We start from the raw sequence: 18,788 nt of genomic DNA on the forward strand, positions 1-18,788 counted from the left end.
AGACATAATTATTTTTCATTTAAAGATCAATTTTATCTTCAGACATGTGGCACCGCCATGGGTACGAAGTTCGCCCCCAGTTATGCGAACCTATATATGGGTAAGTGGGAGGACGATACCATCTGGTCCAATGAAGAGCTGGGGGCGAACCTCATCCTATGGCGGCGCTACATAGACGACGTTATTTTTGTTTGGGGGGGTCCTGTCTGTGAACTGGAATCATTTAAAGTGTATCTTAATAACAACGATAGAAACTTGGTCTTCACATTTAAAGAAAGCACTAACTGTATCGAGTTTCTAGATTTGCAGTTATACACAGAAGATAACATCTTAAAAACCAAAACATACTACAAACCGGTACAGGCGAATACCTATTTACTGGCCAGTAGTCACCACATTCCAAATTGGATTAGAAACATCCCCAAAGGACAACTGGTCAGGATCAAACGCAATTGTACTGACCCTTCTGTCTTTGACTCCCAAGCACAAGAATTAAAACAAAAATTCATTGACCGTGTGTTACGCCGATGCTCGCCACAAACCGGGACCGGACCGCAGGGCTGAGGTGGGGTTATATAATCACCGACCTTAGTCCACGCAGACTGATCCGGAGTGCGCAGTTCGTAGTCGTACATCGCAGGGTCAGGATTGGAGAAGGCAGCATCGTCGTTAATGAAGCAGGAGTTCGGCAACAGGAAATCAGGAGTGCCCCGCTTCAGCTTAGGAGCGTGAGCGCGGGGGTGGCTTCTGCGCGAGGAGCGGCCTCGGCCCATGACGCCGATCTCAGCAGGAGGAGACAGCAGGCTGGACGAAGTTCACCGCAGGAAAGCGTCGGGAAGAACCAACGCTTCAGCGCAGAAGTCCAAGGCAGGTCACTGCAAGAGGATCGCAGCAAGCCGCAGGAAGGAAGGGTAGCCACTGCTAGGAGGGAATGCAGCAGGTACCGGTGCTGGCAACACGCTTCAGCACAGACGTCCAGGGCAGGCCACTGCAAGGATATAACAGCAGGCCGCAGGAAAGGAAGGGTAGCCACTGCTAGGAGGGAATGCAGCAGTACCAGTGCTGGCATCAACGCTTCAGCACAGACGTCCAGGGTAGGTCACTGCAAGGAGATAGCAGCAGGCCAGTGCTGGAAACAACGCTTCAGCACAGACGTCCAGGACCAGGCCTCTGGATACTCAGGAACTTGAAGGTAAGAACACTAGGAGAGAGGCCTGGGGTGGTTTGTGGCAGAGTCAGTAACATAGAGATAAGAATAGTTATGCTCGGCGCTGGTTCAGAGCCAACGCCTAGAATATAAAGGGCGGAGATCCAATCACAGGAGGAGGGTGTGTGAGAATTCCTCCAATGAAGTAGCACAGGGCAGAAGCTGCAATGAGAGGCAGCACCTGTGCCATAGATTGCCAGAGGAAGCTTGCAACTGCACAGGTCTGCAAGGCTGCAGTCAAAGCCAGTAGTGGATTCCTTACACCGTGAGTATAACAAACACCAGTTGGACAATGCCATAAGGACCGTTACAGCTATGACAAGGTCCGTGTAGCATTCATTCCCTGACGAAGAAACACGTGACCGAGTGTTTTGAAACGCGTAGGAAGGTATTGTGGTCATCCAGGGACACCGTAGCTGAGCCAACCCGGCGGTGATGTCAGCGGAGGAGACGCTCGAAGTCCACTCGGCTTGGTTTACACCACGAGTACTCCTGGAAACCTCCCCGCACGCTGCAAGCAGACGTCCAGTACCCCACAGCAGACGGCCACCCCTGGCAAAAGACCCCGTACCATTGCACATGTCCTACTCCAGGACGGTGAGTAGGATTTCAGTTTTACCTTTGGTGGAGCAGCAAGGCTTTATTCGGCACAAGCGCTGGAAAGCCCCTAATTCTTTTACCAACAGAAGATCATTCACTGTTCATTTTACAGTTCATGTTTTACTCCAATTGTAGTTACAATTGTTTTAACCATTAAATGCTCCTTAAATGCTCCTTATTTCCATCCATATGTCTTATATTGTCTAAAAGGTAATACACTATTGTGGTTTTTGTATTTCTCTTGTCTCCCTCTCTGAGCTATTCCACAAGAAACCTCAGCACAAGACTCTTGTTCCAGCCACTTACCCTCAGCGCCACAAGAGGCTTTTCTACACAAACTAAGTTATGGTGAGTAAAAAAGTGACAAACTCTTCAGCATACAGCAAATGAAAAGAAAACAAACTCATATGCGCCACATACATGTGTTACACAAATAAAGTTGCTTATACATCATGTGTGATGAAAACAAGCTGCTCAATACCCTTTATCTGGACCGTTCGCTAATCCAAAGTAGTGTTATTTCTTCTTCCTGGTAAGGGGAGCGCTGATGATTCTCGTGGCAATATTGCACAATTGTGGTTCTCTATTTTATTTCCGGGTGACCATACGTTAAAGAATATTTACCATAGAGGATATATCCAGAGCCTATCCAGGGTTTATCCAGCCGTGTCCAAGGATTAGATGTGAAGATAGCAGAAAGAGCTCCTTTCAGAGAGAGAAGAATCTCTGTTCTGCTCGTATTCTTCCTTTCATTTGTGAGTGAGACCTATTGCCTACATTAGATAGGGTCCATTGTCTATTGGCTGCACAATATTGTGTTATGTTATTTTTCCACATATTATACCACGAGAATCATCAGCGCTCCCCTTACCAGGAAGAAGAAAGGTCAACAAACCTGCCTTTCCCCATAGCCACATCTAATACCACCACTGCAGCCAGGGATTCTGGGTAATGACATGCACATGAGTATTCACAGTGTGTCACTTTTTGCTTCTATTTTAACATAGATTCCTATAAGCGTTTCAGTTACATTGAAACAAATGTGAAATGGTCATGGTATTTATTGCAGATTCATGGTATGTTACAATGCAAATGAAGATCTCCAGCTACGAGTTGTAGAAAAGAGGTGTAGGATGAAAATTTAGAGCTCGATGAGAATGCTGGCTAAAAAACGTTTATTGGTACAGTACATCCAGGTTGCGGACGGCAGGTACAAAAAAATCTCTAAAGATTTATTTGCTATTTTTCCTGCATCGTATTGAAGCCGGGAGTCTCCAGAGCTGATACACATTAATACCACCTTCGGAGGCTCCGGGCTTCAATCCAATAAACATTTTTTTACAGGCAGCTTCATTACCATAGTGGCTAACCACTAGGTCAATGAAGGGGTTAAATACCAGTCCCTGCTTTATTGTGAGTTAGCGGTTTGCCGCTAAGGTAATGAAGCTGCCTGTAAATGTTTTTATATTGCATGGGATTGAAGCCGGGGGTCTCCGGAGCTGATATTAATGTGTATCAGCGTATCACAAATACGTTATTTTCAGACATGAATTCCTGGTTTTTACATCCCCTGCCTTATGTGGGCGTATAGAAAGTTGCAACGGATGATGCTGCAACTTCCTATTGGCCTGTGTTATACAGGAATTTTAAGCTACCATTTTGCTTGTACAGTATCTCGGGACTCCCTGGGTTTAAAAAAAAAAAAAGGAGGGGTGTTTGCAGCTAATTAGATTGGTAACTTGTTTGCAAAAGGTTGTTTTTTGGGGCCAGCTACATGGGATAGCACCTTTAACTCTTATGTACACATGATTTAGTGCTATGTTTATGGCGTATACTGTACCTCATTTGGGTCATCAATTTCTTCCCAAAGCTGTATTAAAACATCCACGACTTCACTGTGGCCATTTCCTGCAGCTAGATGCAAGGCTGTGTTACCCCCCTGTGTGAGACAACAATGTAGCCATTGGAATAACATGAAAACAACACAAAATTTTGAAATTAGTAGGGGAAAAAAGAAACGTTAAAATATTATATGGATATGAAAAGCAGAAGTAGATCGAAGATTAGAAAATGAGTTAGGAGAGGAAACACATTATATATTTACACAGTATATATGTTGGTGACACTATGGGAGCTACCTGGCTGGATTAACCTCTTCGCTGCCAGAGGTGCCGGCAAAGCAATGCGTTGCTGTCTCCTCTCGCTGTGAAGTGTTTAATCCTTCCTGTTATCACAGAAGTTACAAATATGTAACTAAACTAAGGGACCCGTCTTTTAACCATGGAGACAGAAAATGATTGATGATTTGCAACTTTCAGGCAGCATTGTAAGAATCAATGATGCAGACTTTTACTCGGCATCAAAGGGTTAAAAAGATGTGCAGGTGTTGGTGCTGGCAGGCATCACAACAGCCAACACCATATTGTTTATGGGATCTGCAATGTCTGGCACCAAACACCGCCTGGTTTTCAGGTGTGAACTAGATCAGCAAACTGAACAAATAACCTGACTTGTCTGACGTTGTTACACGTAGATTCCTATCTATTCATATACAGGTATTAGATGGACCTGCGTCAAAAACGAATAACCTCAGAACCTGAAAAACGTGTCATTTCACTTGAAAGAATGATCTTCTGATATTTTGCAACAGATTCCTAAATATGTGTCATACCACAAAAGCACCAATATTCACTGTTGTGTTCACAAGGACACGACTTCTATTCAAAGCCTCAGTGTGAGGAGAAAACCCCTAAAACAAACTCCCCTGGGGCATACCTTGTCTTTTTCAGATGTGAATAGTTCCAGAGAGACCAAGTTATTTATCATTTCAAGATGCCCCGCCTCAGCTGCCAGAAGAAATGGCTTTCTGCCTTTCTGCAATGTGAAAGAGAAAATATTCTGTTACACAAGCAAACAGTGGTACACCCATTCTCCCTTTATAGAGACTATAGATTAGGCACCAGAATGTAGCCTTTTGTTGTGAGAAATATTTTATAATAATAACCTATTGTGTTCTTCATCAATTGTGCCCTGTTTGTACTAGCTAGCCAAACGGGGACATGTTGTCAATAGAAGAAATTAACCTGTTGATATTGTGAATGTGCTTGGCATATCTTTCTGTTATTTACTTCTTTACTTTTTTTTTTCCAATAAACTGCATGAGAAGACATTAACTCCAAAAAAAAAAAAAAAAGCCCCTTTAGGCACAGGGGTTATTAAACTGCCCAATGCAGGAAGAGGAACAGCCGAAAAGACTGAGCACTACTTCCCCACGGTGAACAAAAAATGATCAAATGAAGCAAAAGGAGAGCAAACCCATTAAAAATTAAAGTAATTTATTTCCAGTATGGATGCAAGCAGCATATACAGGGACACAAGTCCCCACTTTGTGTCCCTGTATATGCTGCTTGCATCCATGCTGGAAATAAATTAGTTTCATTTTTAATGGGTTTGCTCTCCTTTTGCTTCATTTGATCATTTTTTGTTCACCGTGGGGAAATAGTGCTCAGTCTTTTCGGCTGTTCCTGTTTCTCAAAGACTTTAGCACACCTGTACCTGGGGACGTGGAGGATGTGGATATACCACCCAAGGATGCTGCCCTTCATGCGAGTCCTTTCAAAGTATCTCTTACCTTTCATCACACTACATTTCTATATGTATATGTGTCTGGACACTATTTGTGGGTTTACCTTACTGCAGTGCTAGTGGGTTACCACCCGTTGATTGGTTACTCAAGAGATTGCTTCATACACTGATACCTTAAGGGTACTCCCTCGAAAGGACATGATTCATCTTCATGCAAGATCCTTGCTTACATGCTGAGCATTACACAATGTGTTTATAAACTGCCCAATGCAGGACCTCAGATGTTTTGTAAAGCTAAGAGAATAAAAAAAAAATGGGTCAGATGCAGAATTAGTGAAAGGCTGAAGACATATATCAGATATATGTATACATTATTTTGCTGAAAAAGCAAAAAGGGAGAAAGACTTCCTAAAAAAAAAAAAAAATTTTTAACAGAAAGTGGAAACGTACTGTATGTTTGTCAATAACAGTAGTGATAATGTGGGGGGGGGGGGTTAAATAAATGTAATAATAATATAAAATGGTATAGTATTGAATTGTGACAGAATTAAGGGAACCGGGATATCTTCTACATGCTTGCACATGCTTGCACATGCTTCTACAAACTCATGTTGTATGTGTAATTGTGCAAATGTGAGTACTTTAACAACAGGTGATACCTTTTAATTTGGATAATCAGTATATATTATACAATGTAACATCGCCGGAAAAAGAGATCAGTGTATCTCGAAAGCTCGCACAAATAAAAGCATTTAGTTAGCCCCAGAACAGTAAAATCTCTATCTATCTATCTATCTATCTAAAGCTGAGCTATTCTCTCTTCCCACGGTCATGTCGAGTGCCAGATTAACATTATCTAAATTCAGGTACCTCAACTAGTCTACTTTAACAAACAAAAAGCCTCAACTTCTCTGCTACTATAAACTCCTTCAGCTTTCAAATGTTTATTAGTAGTTATAGCTCACGCAGTGATTTTCAGTTATCATAAAGTATTATAACTTCAACAAGTTAGGCCATGTCCAGGCTGAGAGCTTGCTCGCGTGATTAAAACAATTAAAGTAAATTGCTGAGTCCATGCTGCGTGCACATGAGCGTGCAGAGGTGCAATGCTTGGCGAGACAAATATTTTTGTATTTGTCGCGCTGGCCCTGGTCACGTGCCTTGTTCAGCCAATGAGGGAGAACCACTCACGTGACGGCACATACACGCCCCCCCCCCCCCCTCTTCGCGCGCAAGTAGCTGGTCAGGAATCACCCAATCAGCATGAGCGCCTCATGTCACTGTGCTCGAGCGCCTCATGTCACTGTGCTTGAGCGCCTGATGGCACTGTGCTCGAGCGCCTGATGTCACTGTGCTCGAGCGCCAGCGTGCTCGCTTCTACCCTGAAGGAAGCCTTAGAACCCACTGAAGTGCCGTATATGGAATCATGCACGCGATTCTTTCCAATGAGCGAGGATTGACCGATACCTTCACAGGTTTCTCTCACCATGTGTGCTCTACTGGCTATTGTTTCACATTGTACAACAGCCTGAATGCATAAACCATACATAGTATTCTAGTTTAGCCTGGAGCTCTGACAACAAAACTCGTGGGCACACCTTTATAGAATCAATATTGAAGGCGCTTTGTATGAGCACCACATCTAATGCCTAATAACTAACTAAATAAATAAAGTAATACATTCTCTTTTATGTTTACAAGCAGGGAGGATTTCTTTCATGCTTTAGTCCAAACACAACATGTAATGAATTGTGTTGTAGATGACCTGTCAGCAGCTGCAGATCATTAGGAATAAGCTCAGGCAGTCCTGAATTTACATCAAAATAGTTTTTCTACAAAAGGAAGGAGTTCCAGAAATGATGCCAGCTTTAAACCCAGAATTAGCAGCTTTAGGGAGACCACCAAGCTAAAGACTGTTGCAGAACAATACATTTCCTGATTACTACAGTATATATCAATTACTATATTCATTCATTATGTGTCAAAGTGGCTTGTAATGCTTTGTTTTTCAGGTAGTTCTGCTGACTTATTTAAAAGTTATGCAGTTAGTGGCAATGTGGTATGAACCCGTTATATTTTATAATGTTGTTTTTTTCCTGCTGTTAATAGGTGAAAATGGGCTGTCACAGATTATTTCAGAAGGGTTAGCCCCTATGAAGTGTTCCAGGAAAGCTACTGTATTGGCAGCATAATTTGTGATGCATACCGTACATTAACAGAAGTAGACATAGTTTATGCAAAACTAACTTTGGAAAGTTAGAACTTTGCTTCTCTATCAGAATAGTCCCAGAGATATAGATTGGGCAACTCCTAGGGGACACAGGTCTCCCGTTTGGGAGCCTGTACTTATCTTCTTCCATACTCTAGGGACACTTAAAAAGTTTGCGTACCCTTCTTTAACCCATTTAGTAACTCCTACAAGGGGCTACACTTGTTATGGGAAGGAAGCACTGGGCATTTGCAGTACGTTTAAGTTTGAAAAGTGAGATACAGTACAGACCATATTCGAGGAATATTGAATGCCAAACAGGAATGAGACGTTTGAGAGACACACTTGCATGCAAACTGTAGATGAAACTATAGAACAATATGTCACTGCTTCTGGTGAATCAACAAAGTCTCTAATCAGGGACTAAATAATCTGTGGCTGCAAAGAAAATGTGTGGAGAGAGATTACTCTTTGAATGTTATCCAGCTGTGCTGAAGACCTGTGCAATACAGCAGGCATATGGTTATAATTATATAGTTGTAGCATTATGGTTAGTTGCGCTGCCATCACAAAATCCGCTATGGGCAGGTTTTTTATTCCTATTTTATTTTAATAACACGGTATTGAAGTAGGGGGGCATTTAAACAAAGCTGAGAGATACCAGCACCCCATGCCAGGGCCTGTAACTCAGGATGCAGGGGGTCCCCGAGGCTGAAATGATTGCGGTTCAGCTCCAGAGACCCCATGCTTCAATACTGTGTTATTAAAATAATTCTGTTAAATGTAAGACAAGTCAGACAAGTCGTAATCTTTGCATGTGGACAGTTTTCCAGCACCTAATAAAGACTGAAAGCCTGTCCCTGTGGTGAGCATCCCCAAAGGAAGGACATATGCCAGTACAGAGGTACAAAGTTGAGCTCTACTCACAAGTTCACAATGCAATTGTTCATTTAATGTGACAGCCAAGAACAGAGGAGAAACAAAGTTTCAGGTCCCATATGGACCTTTCCTCAATCTATGACTAGATCTCTACTTTGTTCCTCTGTCTTAGAGGAGACCTGCATTTTGAGGAATTTGTTGATCTACAGTATTTGAGACCCCATTAGGCAGTATTCTTCCCATAAGATATCTACTTCATGTGTAATATATATCTTTGAAAGGAGGCTCTTGACTTTCTGATATTCCTAGGGGCATTTTCCTCAGAGCTCTTTGAGGTGTCTGAGCACCAGATCCCCTTGGACTTGGTTTTGGTGTTTATAACTACTAAGTACCTGGCACCCATTTTTAACATTTAAATATACGCCCAACCTGTGCGAATCAGCACTCCTGACAAAGGTAAAGCCCCCTGACTGGTCAAATACACAGACATCTATGTAAACTCCCTCAGAGCCGGGCTGGGGAGGTTACACGTGTAAAAATATTAATGATTTAATTGTATCATGTTTTTCCTCAGCTCCTACAACCACCAAATACAGTTCAACTCTCTGCATGAACATTTTCCAGTTCTTTGCAATGTTGCCAGATAGCTGCAGGATGGACGGAGGGATGTAATACAGCCATCACTTACAACAGCCTTTGTACCTCTGAAGCTTACTGCTCCCTCCTTCTCTTTCACTACTTCTGACACCATATAATAATCTTTTGCCCATATGCACTAACCTGGGTGCTACAGTTTAACACGCCCTAACTACCATTCAAATGAATGGTTGTTAAGACATACTAAAGTTTAAGGGGGAAAAAAGGTTGCACTAGTGAGTGACACTCACAGGTGCAAAAGGGGGTGCGCTGATGTGTACACAAGCTATTGAGTGTCCATATGTTCTGGGATGTATGATCTATGGAGAGAGAGGGGGGGGGGAGTTTCCCCGTGGTGTCTGATTGGTAAATGGTTAACCTATTAAAACAACTATGGATAGTAACCTAAAATAATGAACTGATTGCTAAACACAAAATGTGAAAATAAAAGTAACAAACCACTGATACTTAGATGCAATCCCTTGAAACAGCTCAGCTGAGTTCTACTCACAAATTGAATGCAATGTTTATATTACCAGTATTAATGTCCATTGATTATAGTCCAAAAATGGATTGATCCTCACAGTATGGTGAATAAAGGATCCTTGTGGTTGTTGACTATTGCATGACCACACAGGAGGATACCACTCCTTGTATGTACCTCAAACAGGAAAGAAAAAGAAATTAAGTGGAGGCGCAATGGAAAAATGGAATCAACTTTATATTCACCTTCAAAGTGAGTGGTCAATAGTAATTAAAATAAACATATATGGTGCATTGCTAATGCAAAAACATATATTAAATACATAAACAATTGTTAAAAGTGATATTTCTAAATATCATATATGTGAACTGGTAAAAGTGTGTAAAGGTCAGGGTTGCCTGTGAGTAAGGTGGTAGCTTTAAATGCTGCTGGCTGTCAGCTCCTGCATGCTCCTTCCTCTCTGGGGTTAACGCCTGGACCGTCCTGTCACAGAGCTGGATCGGGCGCTCACACTGCTGGGACTCACTACCTCCGTGAGTAAGCGGGGGCAGTGGGTCACCTTGGTGTGCGCCATCAGATGGGACCATCCTGGGCGTCTTCCAATTTTCTCCTCCGGTTCACCTCCAGAGTCGCCGTATTGCAGCTTGGAAGGGTAGCAGGCTGATCAGCTGACTTTGCAGCAAATGTCAAGATTTTCTGCTCACAGCTCACAGCCCACAGCTTATGACTTCCTCTGTGTTCACTTCACACACTACTGACTCAATGCTGGCTCCTCCAGGCGACTCTGGAGGTGAACCGGAGGAGAAAATTGGAAGACGCCCAAGACAGGCCCATCTGATGGCGCACACCAAGGTGACCCGCGGCCCCCGCCTACTCACGGAGGTAGTGAGTCCCAGCAGTGTGAGCGCCCGATCCAGCTCTGTGGCAGGACGGTCCAGGCGTTAACCCCAGAGAGGAAGGAGCATGCAGGAGCTGACAGCCAGCAGCATTTAAAGCTACCACCTTACTCACAGGCAACCCTGACCTTTACACACTTTTACCAGTTCACATATATGATATTTAGCCATATCACTTTTAACAATTGTTTACTCTATGTATTTAATATATGTTTTTGCATTAGCAGTGCACCATATATGTATATTTTAATTACTATTGGCCACTCACTTTGAAGGTGAATATAAAGTTGATTCCATTTTTTCCATTGCGCCTCCACTTAATTTCTTTTTCTTTCCTGTTTGAGATACTAAAGTTTAGCCCGTTTTAGTGCATAGAGCCCGTTGGTGGTTTATACAACAGTAAAGCATTTGAATCCAGAAAGACAACATTTTTAATACCAAATAACAGCCATCTTATGGAGTATGGCTGCTTCCTGGTTGCATCACATGACAACTGTCGCTGCCTCACTGCTAAGGATCCTCTCTAAATGCCCCTAAATCAGTGTTTTCCAATGTTTTTTTTCCACCGGGCACCATTATTGATATTATGACATTTCTGGGGTACTCCATCATTTCATTAACTGTCACATGTATTTAAATTCCAATAAAACTGGGCAGAAACAGAAAATAATTATTTAATTATAATATAATTTTAATCACATTAAATAAGTTATTGTGGGTAAAAAAGTGACAAAAACCCTCCATCGTACTTGTACAGCAAATAAAAGTATCACTTATGCGCACATTCACATCTCAGAGACAGGTCTGTAACCTGCTTTCACCCGTTATCTCTGGGCATGCAGTGCTTGCACCAAAGCCAGGGGTGATTAGATTCGGATTTTCAGTCTCTACCCAGTTTTGTTGGAATTGAAATACATGTGACAATTGATAAAATGAGAAGGTACCCCAGCAGTTGGATTATCTCAATAGGGCTACCCTGTGGAAAAAAGAGGGTTGAGAAACACTGGTTTAATATAAGGGTCCTTCTATAAATTGTATTATCTTATACCATGACATGCTGTAACTCCACAGAGGACGTGAAAGGCAGTTTTCATGCAATCAGCAGTATTGTAGCTTACTGTACAGTATTAGGCCGCGATTATGCTTGAGGCTTGCGCGTGACTGCGTGACTGCGTGACGTCACGCACGCGTGCGAAACATGCACGGATTCGCCCTCATTCGCCCTCATTGGCTGAACTGCTCATGTGACGCATTCGCCGCACGAAAAAAAAACAAATTCCATTGTATTTTTCAAAAACGCTTGTGCGGTCACTCTGCAGCGCTCGTGCCGCGTGCGAACTATGTGCGCCTTCATTGGTTTACATTAATTTGTTCCAGGAGCGCGTAGTGAGAATAATTGAGGCCTTAGGCCCCTGTGATCTTGGTATCTGCAGTTACCATGTATATGCAATCTAGTCTGCGTTTAATATGATTAAATAGCAAATAATACTAATACAATGTATGAAGTGCTTTCATATATACAGATATTCAAAAGAAATAAGTGCCTTGCCAGATTGCTTGCCTGTTTGCCTAAAAGACCTGGATCATTTGCTGTCCCTACTCTGACCCGCGAAACCGGAAGTGACGACAAATGGAGGTGACGACACCCGGAAGTGTCAGAGGAGAGGAGCCGAGCTACAGCTATCCAGGGCACCTATAGTTCTACATGCCTATGCGATTTTAACACTATGTAAGTGTATTTTTCAATTGTTTTGGTACAGTTCATGCTATGGTTGTTTCCTTTTGATTTGAGATCACTACAATACTGGGCACCTGTAGAACTTCACATCACAAGAAACCTAAAGGTTAAATAGCCATCTTACCATCTTAACAAACGAAGTTTTGGAAAATGCTGGTTAAATTCTGAAGAAATGTGAGTCCCCATCTCATTGACACCACACAGCTATATCATCCGCTGTGAAAATGTTATTTGCTCTATGGTGTATTATTCTGTTTTTTATATACTGTATGGTACAGGTGCGCCGACGAGTATTCTAACACTTGCCTAAAACTTGCCTTGGAAAATCTGGGGCTATCACCAACAAGATGTATGTACCTGGGTCTTGTTGGTGATTGCCCCAGATTGGTTTTAGAATACTTGTCGGCACTACAGTAATTACTGCGCTCCCCAAACGTTTCTGCTGCATACATACAGATATACTAGACAGGTGAAACAGGAGTATCCTGAAAGGGCAGTGCTGCAAAGCCAATGTAGAGGCAAAATCTGTGCTATTGATAATTCAGCACTTCTTGATAGATGAATCAGGAGAATATTATCACATACACCAATAGCAGCTATAATTGCCTGCTGTTTCTGTCCGTATGCCATTTAATTACTAAATAGTTGTTTTAACCTTTTTGTGCCTCGGCCCATTCCTGCTCTGCTATTTTTCATCATTGGATGTTTTCTTTGCCTTCACATACAGATATAGCAGGACTTACTGTTCCCATTGCTACGGTCGAAGAAGCAAAAGTCTGCGACGCTGGAGACATGGTCTGCCATGATCGCGCTGCGAGAGGGCCAGACTTCCGAATGGGACCCTCCCCCTCCCGCAGCGTCAATCCTCCGCGGGTGGCAGCAGCACCGGACACAATAAGGCCACTCACATCCGTATATATATACACATCTCATAAACGTCCTGTATTTAAAGAAGGAAATGTACCGCATCTATCGTGTTTAAGTCATTCAGCTGGAGCTCTTTGAGGAGATAGTCCACAATGTCATTCTTATCTTTCTGCGCTGCAAAGTGCAAGACATTCATTCCATCCTGGAAAACACAAACACATGAAACGTGTCAGGCTCCTCTCCTAGCATTCTCTGTACACCCTGCATCTTCCAGCTATATTGCTCTCTTGCCTCTGTTGCTTTCATTGTTGATGGGGCTCACAAGACCAATAAGCATGTTTACTTTTGCAGAAATGTTGCTTTAGTCAAAGATTTCACTTGTATGATTTAACAACCGGCATGAATTCCAGCATCTCTCTCTTTTACTGTTAGGATCTTTACTGGTTATTTCTTGTGGATTGCCCACCAGGGTAAAGACTTGCAGAAGAAGAAAACAATTCTACAGGTGGGTAGATGGTATTTTTCCGATACAGTAGCTCTAAAGGAATAACTAAATAAACCTACACTGAGCTGGTTATGCATGCAACATAAATCCGTGCTGAAAGCAGAAAAACTTCAAAAAGCCTAAAAACCTATTTTTTTTATTTTTTATTTTTAAATAAATCAGTTCTGTACTATTAGATAATACTGTCCGGATTTCTTTTAACAACTAATGTCAATTTTAATGATTTTTTAAAGTACTGATCATCCTGTGGTTGCTGCAGCAACCATTTAGAAAGCTATATCAGCTTCCTCTTTTGAAACAGCCTCTGACATACACCTTTTTGAGCTCCGCCCTTTGGCAACAAAGTATCACAAACAGATCTGTTGCTGTGTTCCAAACAGCAGACTGTCTATTACTCTGGAAGCTCTAACAATAATGTGTTACACTAAATGATACATATTAGCTGCAGCATTTCACAGACTGCAGCACAAAGTTAGCAGGCGGCCATTCCGTTAGGCACACAATCAGGATTTTTATAGATTTATAGCCGGAGCCCCAAACGATTGCCGGCTTAGGTAACAATGTAGAATTATACATTCTCACATGCTTTACATATACAAATAATAAGAAAAAAAAGGAGGAATGTAGTATTGCTGCTTTAAAACATTGAGGTAAGCAGCGGTATTGCTGGGTATTGAATAAGGCCTGTAGGCTTTGCTTGCAGGTTGGAAGCACCTCACATATCATACATGTATAACATACTGTATGTATCCACACAGGCATTTCTTAATGTGACATGTTTTATCTAGTGAATGTTGTGTCACTGACAGTACACTTGTTAAACAAGAAGAAGCAAAAATGATGGCTTCATTATATTTACAAGATCATTTTTTAACAGACTTGAGTTTCACTCACTCACTTGTGTTAAAATATCATTGTCAATGGCCTAAAAAATGGCAACATATTTGGACAGTGGTTGAAGATGTCTTAAAAAGTTGTAGTACTATGTCTGATTTAGAAAAGAGGTATATTTATTAAACATAGTGACAATGCTCTTTATACTGTATTTTGGAAAGATTTAACCAAATATATATGCTGAGAAAGGGGTGGAGACTTCCAAAAAATAAATACATTTTCCTTAAAAGGTACTTTGGGTGGGAAAATAGCAGTGATAATCTGCACCCCCTAGTACAATCACCCATTAACAACTGCATTTGGATACTTGTAATATTACTCACCAAGTGAGCTCCATGTGAATGGATTTTCCAGGCAAAAGGTGACACATTGTGTTCTCATTTGCATATCATTTCCCAGAAACCCTTGCTGCAGTGGGAGCACTGTATGCTAGGTGATAATGGTGAAAGGCAGGGTTGCCGACCTGTCTAAGACATGTGAATGTGCTCACAAGTGATTTTCTTTATTGGATATATATATATATATATACATACATACATACATACATACATACATACATACATACATACATACATACATACATATATCCAATAAAGAATATCACTTGTGAGCACATTCACATGTCCTAGACAGGTCTGCAACCCTGCCTTTCACCATTATCACCTAACATACAGTGCTCCCACTGCATATATACACACACACACACACACACACACACACACACACACACACACACACACACACACACACACACACACACACACATCTTTATGTACAAGTGATATATAGCATTTAGTTTAGAAGTACCCAAAATTAATGTTGTACAATGCTCTGTGTATCAATTGTAAGATTTTACTTTATGAGAATGTATTCAATCTTTTCTTTACTGCATCTCTTTAAATTAACTTGTACACCACATGTGCAGGTGACCTTATGTTTATTTTACAGTACCTATTGTGAAATATTCACCTATGAAATCTGCATAGTAATCATCCCACTATAGCTGCTTTCTAATCTAGTCTATTTTATTCATTATAGAATATTATTCTTTTATTATTTTATTATGCCCCGAGCAGTCTCCGTGTTCAAAGTATGGCTTCATTAGAGATTTGAAACAGTAGCAAAATAATGTTCTACAGCCCCATCTATAGTACTTTAAAGGGACCGTATATAAATATAACACTTCCCTTTGCAGCTGCTACATCAAATTACCACGCATTAAAACTGTAAATACAGATTATTATTTATATTTTCCCAATACAGCCTATGCTTTACACACATATTTCCTACAATTAGGTTGGCATTTAAGTTGGGATCAGTACCAAAAATGGCAGACACCCTCTGTAAAAACACCCATAGATTTATTCAATGTTTTATCAAGATGAAGGAGCCCCAAAGCATTGAACATGAGTATCCCCTATTTTATATCTATTAACATTTTGTTATTTACAGTGCACCTCACGTTTTTAATATATTTATTTTGGTATTCATTTTTGTATTTTATCTGGTTACTTTGGGTCAAACAGAATCGCACTCTTTAAGTTGATATATAGCGGGCGTATACAACTTAGCAGGGGGTACATCACAACTAAACATGTCATTTAACATTATGAAGAAAATATAACAATGAAAAAAGTCCAATATGCAAATTCTGCAGTTTTAGGGTGAATTATTATTTATTTATTTTTTAAAGTAGACATTTTTTACTTTTCATTAAATAAAACTGCTATGCTACATAACAATCAGCAACTTAATGAAACCGGGTGGATAGCTTAAGAAAGCACACATACCTGACTGGTAACATTCTGACTTGCACCTGCTTTAATTAACATTTGCATGATTCTTAGATCAGCAGACCAGGCAGCCAGGTGGAGTGCAGTCAGACCATGCTGGAAGGAAACGTAGGTTAATCAGCGTTAGAAGAACTAAAAGTGACCTAAAGTTAAAGAATATAGAAATAACATGTGGTGTTTGATCTGGGTTTGTAGTCCCCACATTCTCTGTGCGGAAACCTACAAATGTTCTAATTTCAACCAAATGTGCTACTAAAACGACCAGCAATCTCTCCAGCATGTTCTTGAGAAAGACACAGAAAATTAACATTCATAAATATGTGGCACTCATACGCATATATATCACATATAAAGCCCTATTCAATAGTCTGAGAAGCGGCTTCCCAGTGCAGGGGAAGAGATTAGCCCCATTCAAATTAATTGGAGTAAAATCTTCTTTGCAGCAGGGAAGTGGCATCACAGTGTATTGCCTAAGGGCCTTCTATTACTTTAAGCAAAATAACAGCCATGTTGAACTATGTCATAGAAGAAGATAAGAGAATATACAAAACTGTATGGTGCTCTATCTATATGGTCAAATAGCTTGATTGAGCAAAGAAAGTCCTTTAGGACTAATGAAAAAAGTGTCCAGTATAAAACCCTTGGGTATCAAATATACATGACCTGCAAATAATATTAACACCTCTGGTTCACTATGCTTCGACTAGCTGGCCAGGATTCCATGATCACTGCAGTAAGAATCCTTACACGCTTGTGTCCAGACAGATATATATCGAAGTGGAACTACAACATGAATGAAGGGGTGTACATAAATAGAGTGATACCTCTTCAATGATTATCCTCCAATCAGGTGTGCCTCCGTTTTCCCACCGCATGTACAAAAATGAATTTCCGGAAAAATAGAGCACCACATGGACCAGGATCAGTAAAAAATCAATTACCAGAGAGTGTGTCCCATAAAATGAAAAATGTAATGAATCAACAGCAACCAGCTGCACAATGGGGCAACAGGGGCCCCCACCAACGCGTTTCGAGCGTGGAGCTCTTTATCAAGGTGCATTTTCATTTTATTGGACACACTCTCTGGTAATTTATTTTTTCTGATCCTGGTCTATGTGGTGCTCTATTTTCCCGGAAATTCATTTTCATAGAAGAAGATAAACAGGATCTGGACACACATGTTTTTTAGTGGCTCTCTTTTCTTTATATTTTAAATGTCTTTTTTCTGGGAGTACCCATTCTATAGAAAGTGACAATTACATACAGGTATACTGTAGCTGGTTTTTTGTGTTGTGCTAGCGTTACATATTATGATATACAGCTGCAGTGGCCAAAATGAATCACCTTAGCACCCTGGCAAAGTGGCCATTAACATTGCTGGCTATAGCAGGATAGCTGTTCTCACAACAGGGAAAGTTGCAGAGAGATGGGAAAACTGACCATAGCAAATTCTACCCTTTCAGAACAGGATTTTTGACATTCTGCCTGAAATACAATTTGGAAAGTTAAAAAAAAATTAAAAATAGGATTCTCTGAGAAAGTAGAATTGGAGACAAGGAAAGGCCGGGATGGCTCCTGTTATAATTTGAATCTTATAATATGCACCCAGTGTCCAATGCCCAGATCATGGGAAAGTTCAGTCACAGCTAGGGATGTACCGGGTACCCGGAGAAGCACAGAAAAATTACCCGGCCGGGTATCCGGGTAACTGGTCGGGTAGTTTGAACCAATTTGGTTCAAATGATGGACGTGCGTACTGACAGCAACAATTCATGTGCTCATGCTGTAGGAACAGGGCCGGTGGAACCACTAGGTGACTTAGACGGTTGCCTAAGGCGGCATATTTTGGGGGGTGGCAGAAGAGGGCAGTAAGTTCAAGACGGTGGTGGGAGAGAACGAGGACGGCAAGCAGCAGAGGAAAATGATGGCAGGTGGCGGTGGGAGAAGAGGACGGAGGATCGCGGGAGAGGAGCAGGGCAGCAGAGGAGTACAGCCGGGGAGGAACGTGCCCCAGTGGTCCGACCTGGAAGTCTTCACTGAATTGCGGTGTCTACCGTTGCTACAGTGTAGCTCCTCCCCGGCTGTCCTGCTCTGATCCCACTGTCCTCTTTTCTCACCACCTGATATCCTCCTCCTCTACTGCACTGCTCTGTTCCTGCTGTTTTCTATCCTCTTCTCTCCCCTCCGCCCACCGTCTTCCTCATCTGCTGCCCTGCTCTGCTCCTGCTGTCTCCATCTAAGACCACCGAAGATGAGAGAAGGAGGAGGAGAGGGTGATAAAGTTGGAGGAGGGGGTGAGGGAGGAGGGGGTGAGAGGAAGAAGAGAAGGAGGGTGGTGAAAGAGGAAGAGAAGGAGGTGGGTGAGGGAGGAAAAGGAGAAGAAGGGGATGAGAGAGGGAGGAGGGGAGTGAGAGAGGAAGAGAAGGAAGGGTGAGAGACAAAGAGGTGAAGGAGGGTGGAAAGAGGCAGAGGAGAAGAAAGGTGGGGAGAGTAAG

At 41.7% G+C, this 18,788-nt stretch overlaps 1 protein-coding gene across 1 annotated transcript in view; it reads right to left on the reverse strand.

Annotated features, from left to right (window-relative positions):
• The window catches only part of ANKDD1B (ankyrin repeat and death domain containing 1B), a 70,906-nt gene that overhangs the window by 34,727 nt on the left and 17,391 nt on the right, over positions 1-18,788 (reverse strand). The window contains exons 4-7 of the mRNA XM_075591379.1: positions 16,291-16,389; positions 13,199-13,303; positions 4,583-4,681; positions 3,648-3,746 (exon numbers count right to left, since the gene is read on the reverse strand). Of these exons, the coding sequence (XP_075447494.1) occupies positions 3,648-3,746; positions 4,583-4,681; positions 13,199-13,303; positions 16,291-16,389 (402 nt within the window). The remainder of the gene's footprint in view (positions 1-3,647; positions 3,747-4,582; positions 4,682-13,198; positions 13,304-16,290; positions 16,390-18,788) is intronic.

The sequence above is a fragment of the Ascaphus truei genome, chromosome 1 (assembly GCF_040206685.1).
Source record: "Ascaphus truei isolate aAscTru1 chromosome 1, aAscTru1.hap1, whole genome shotgun sequence".
NCBI classification, from domain to species: Eukaryota; Metazoa; Chordata; class Amphibia; order Anura; family Ascaphidae; genus Ascaphus; species Ascaphus truei.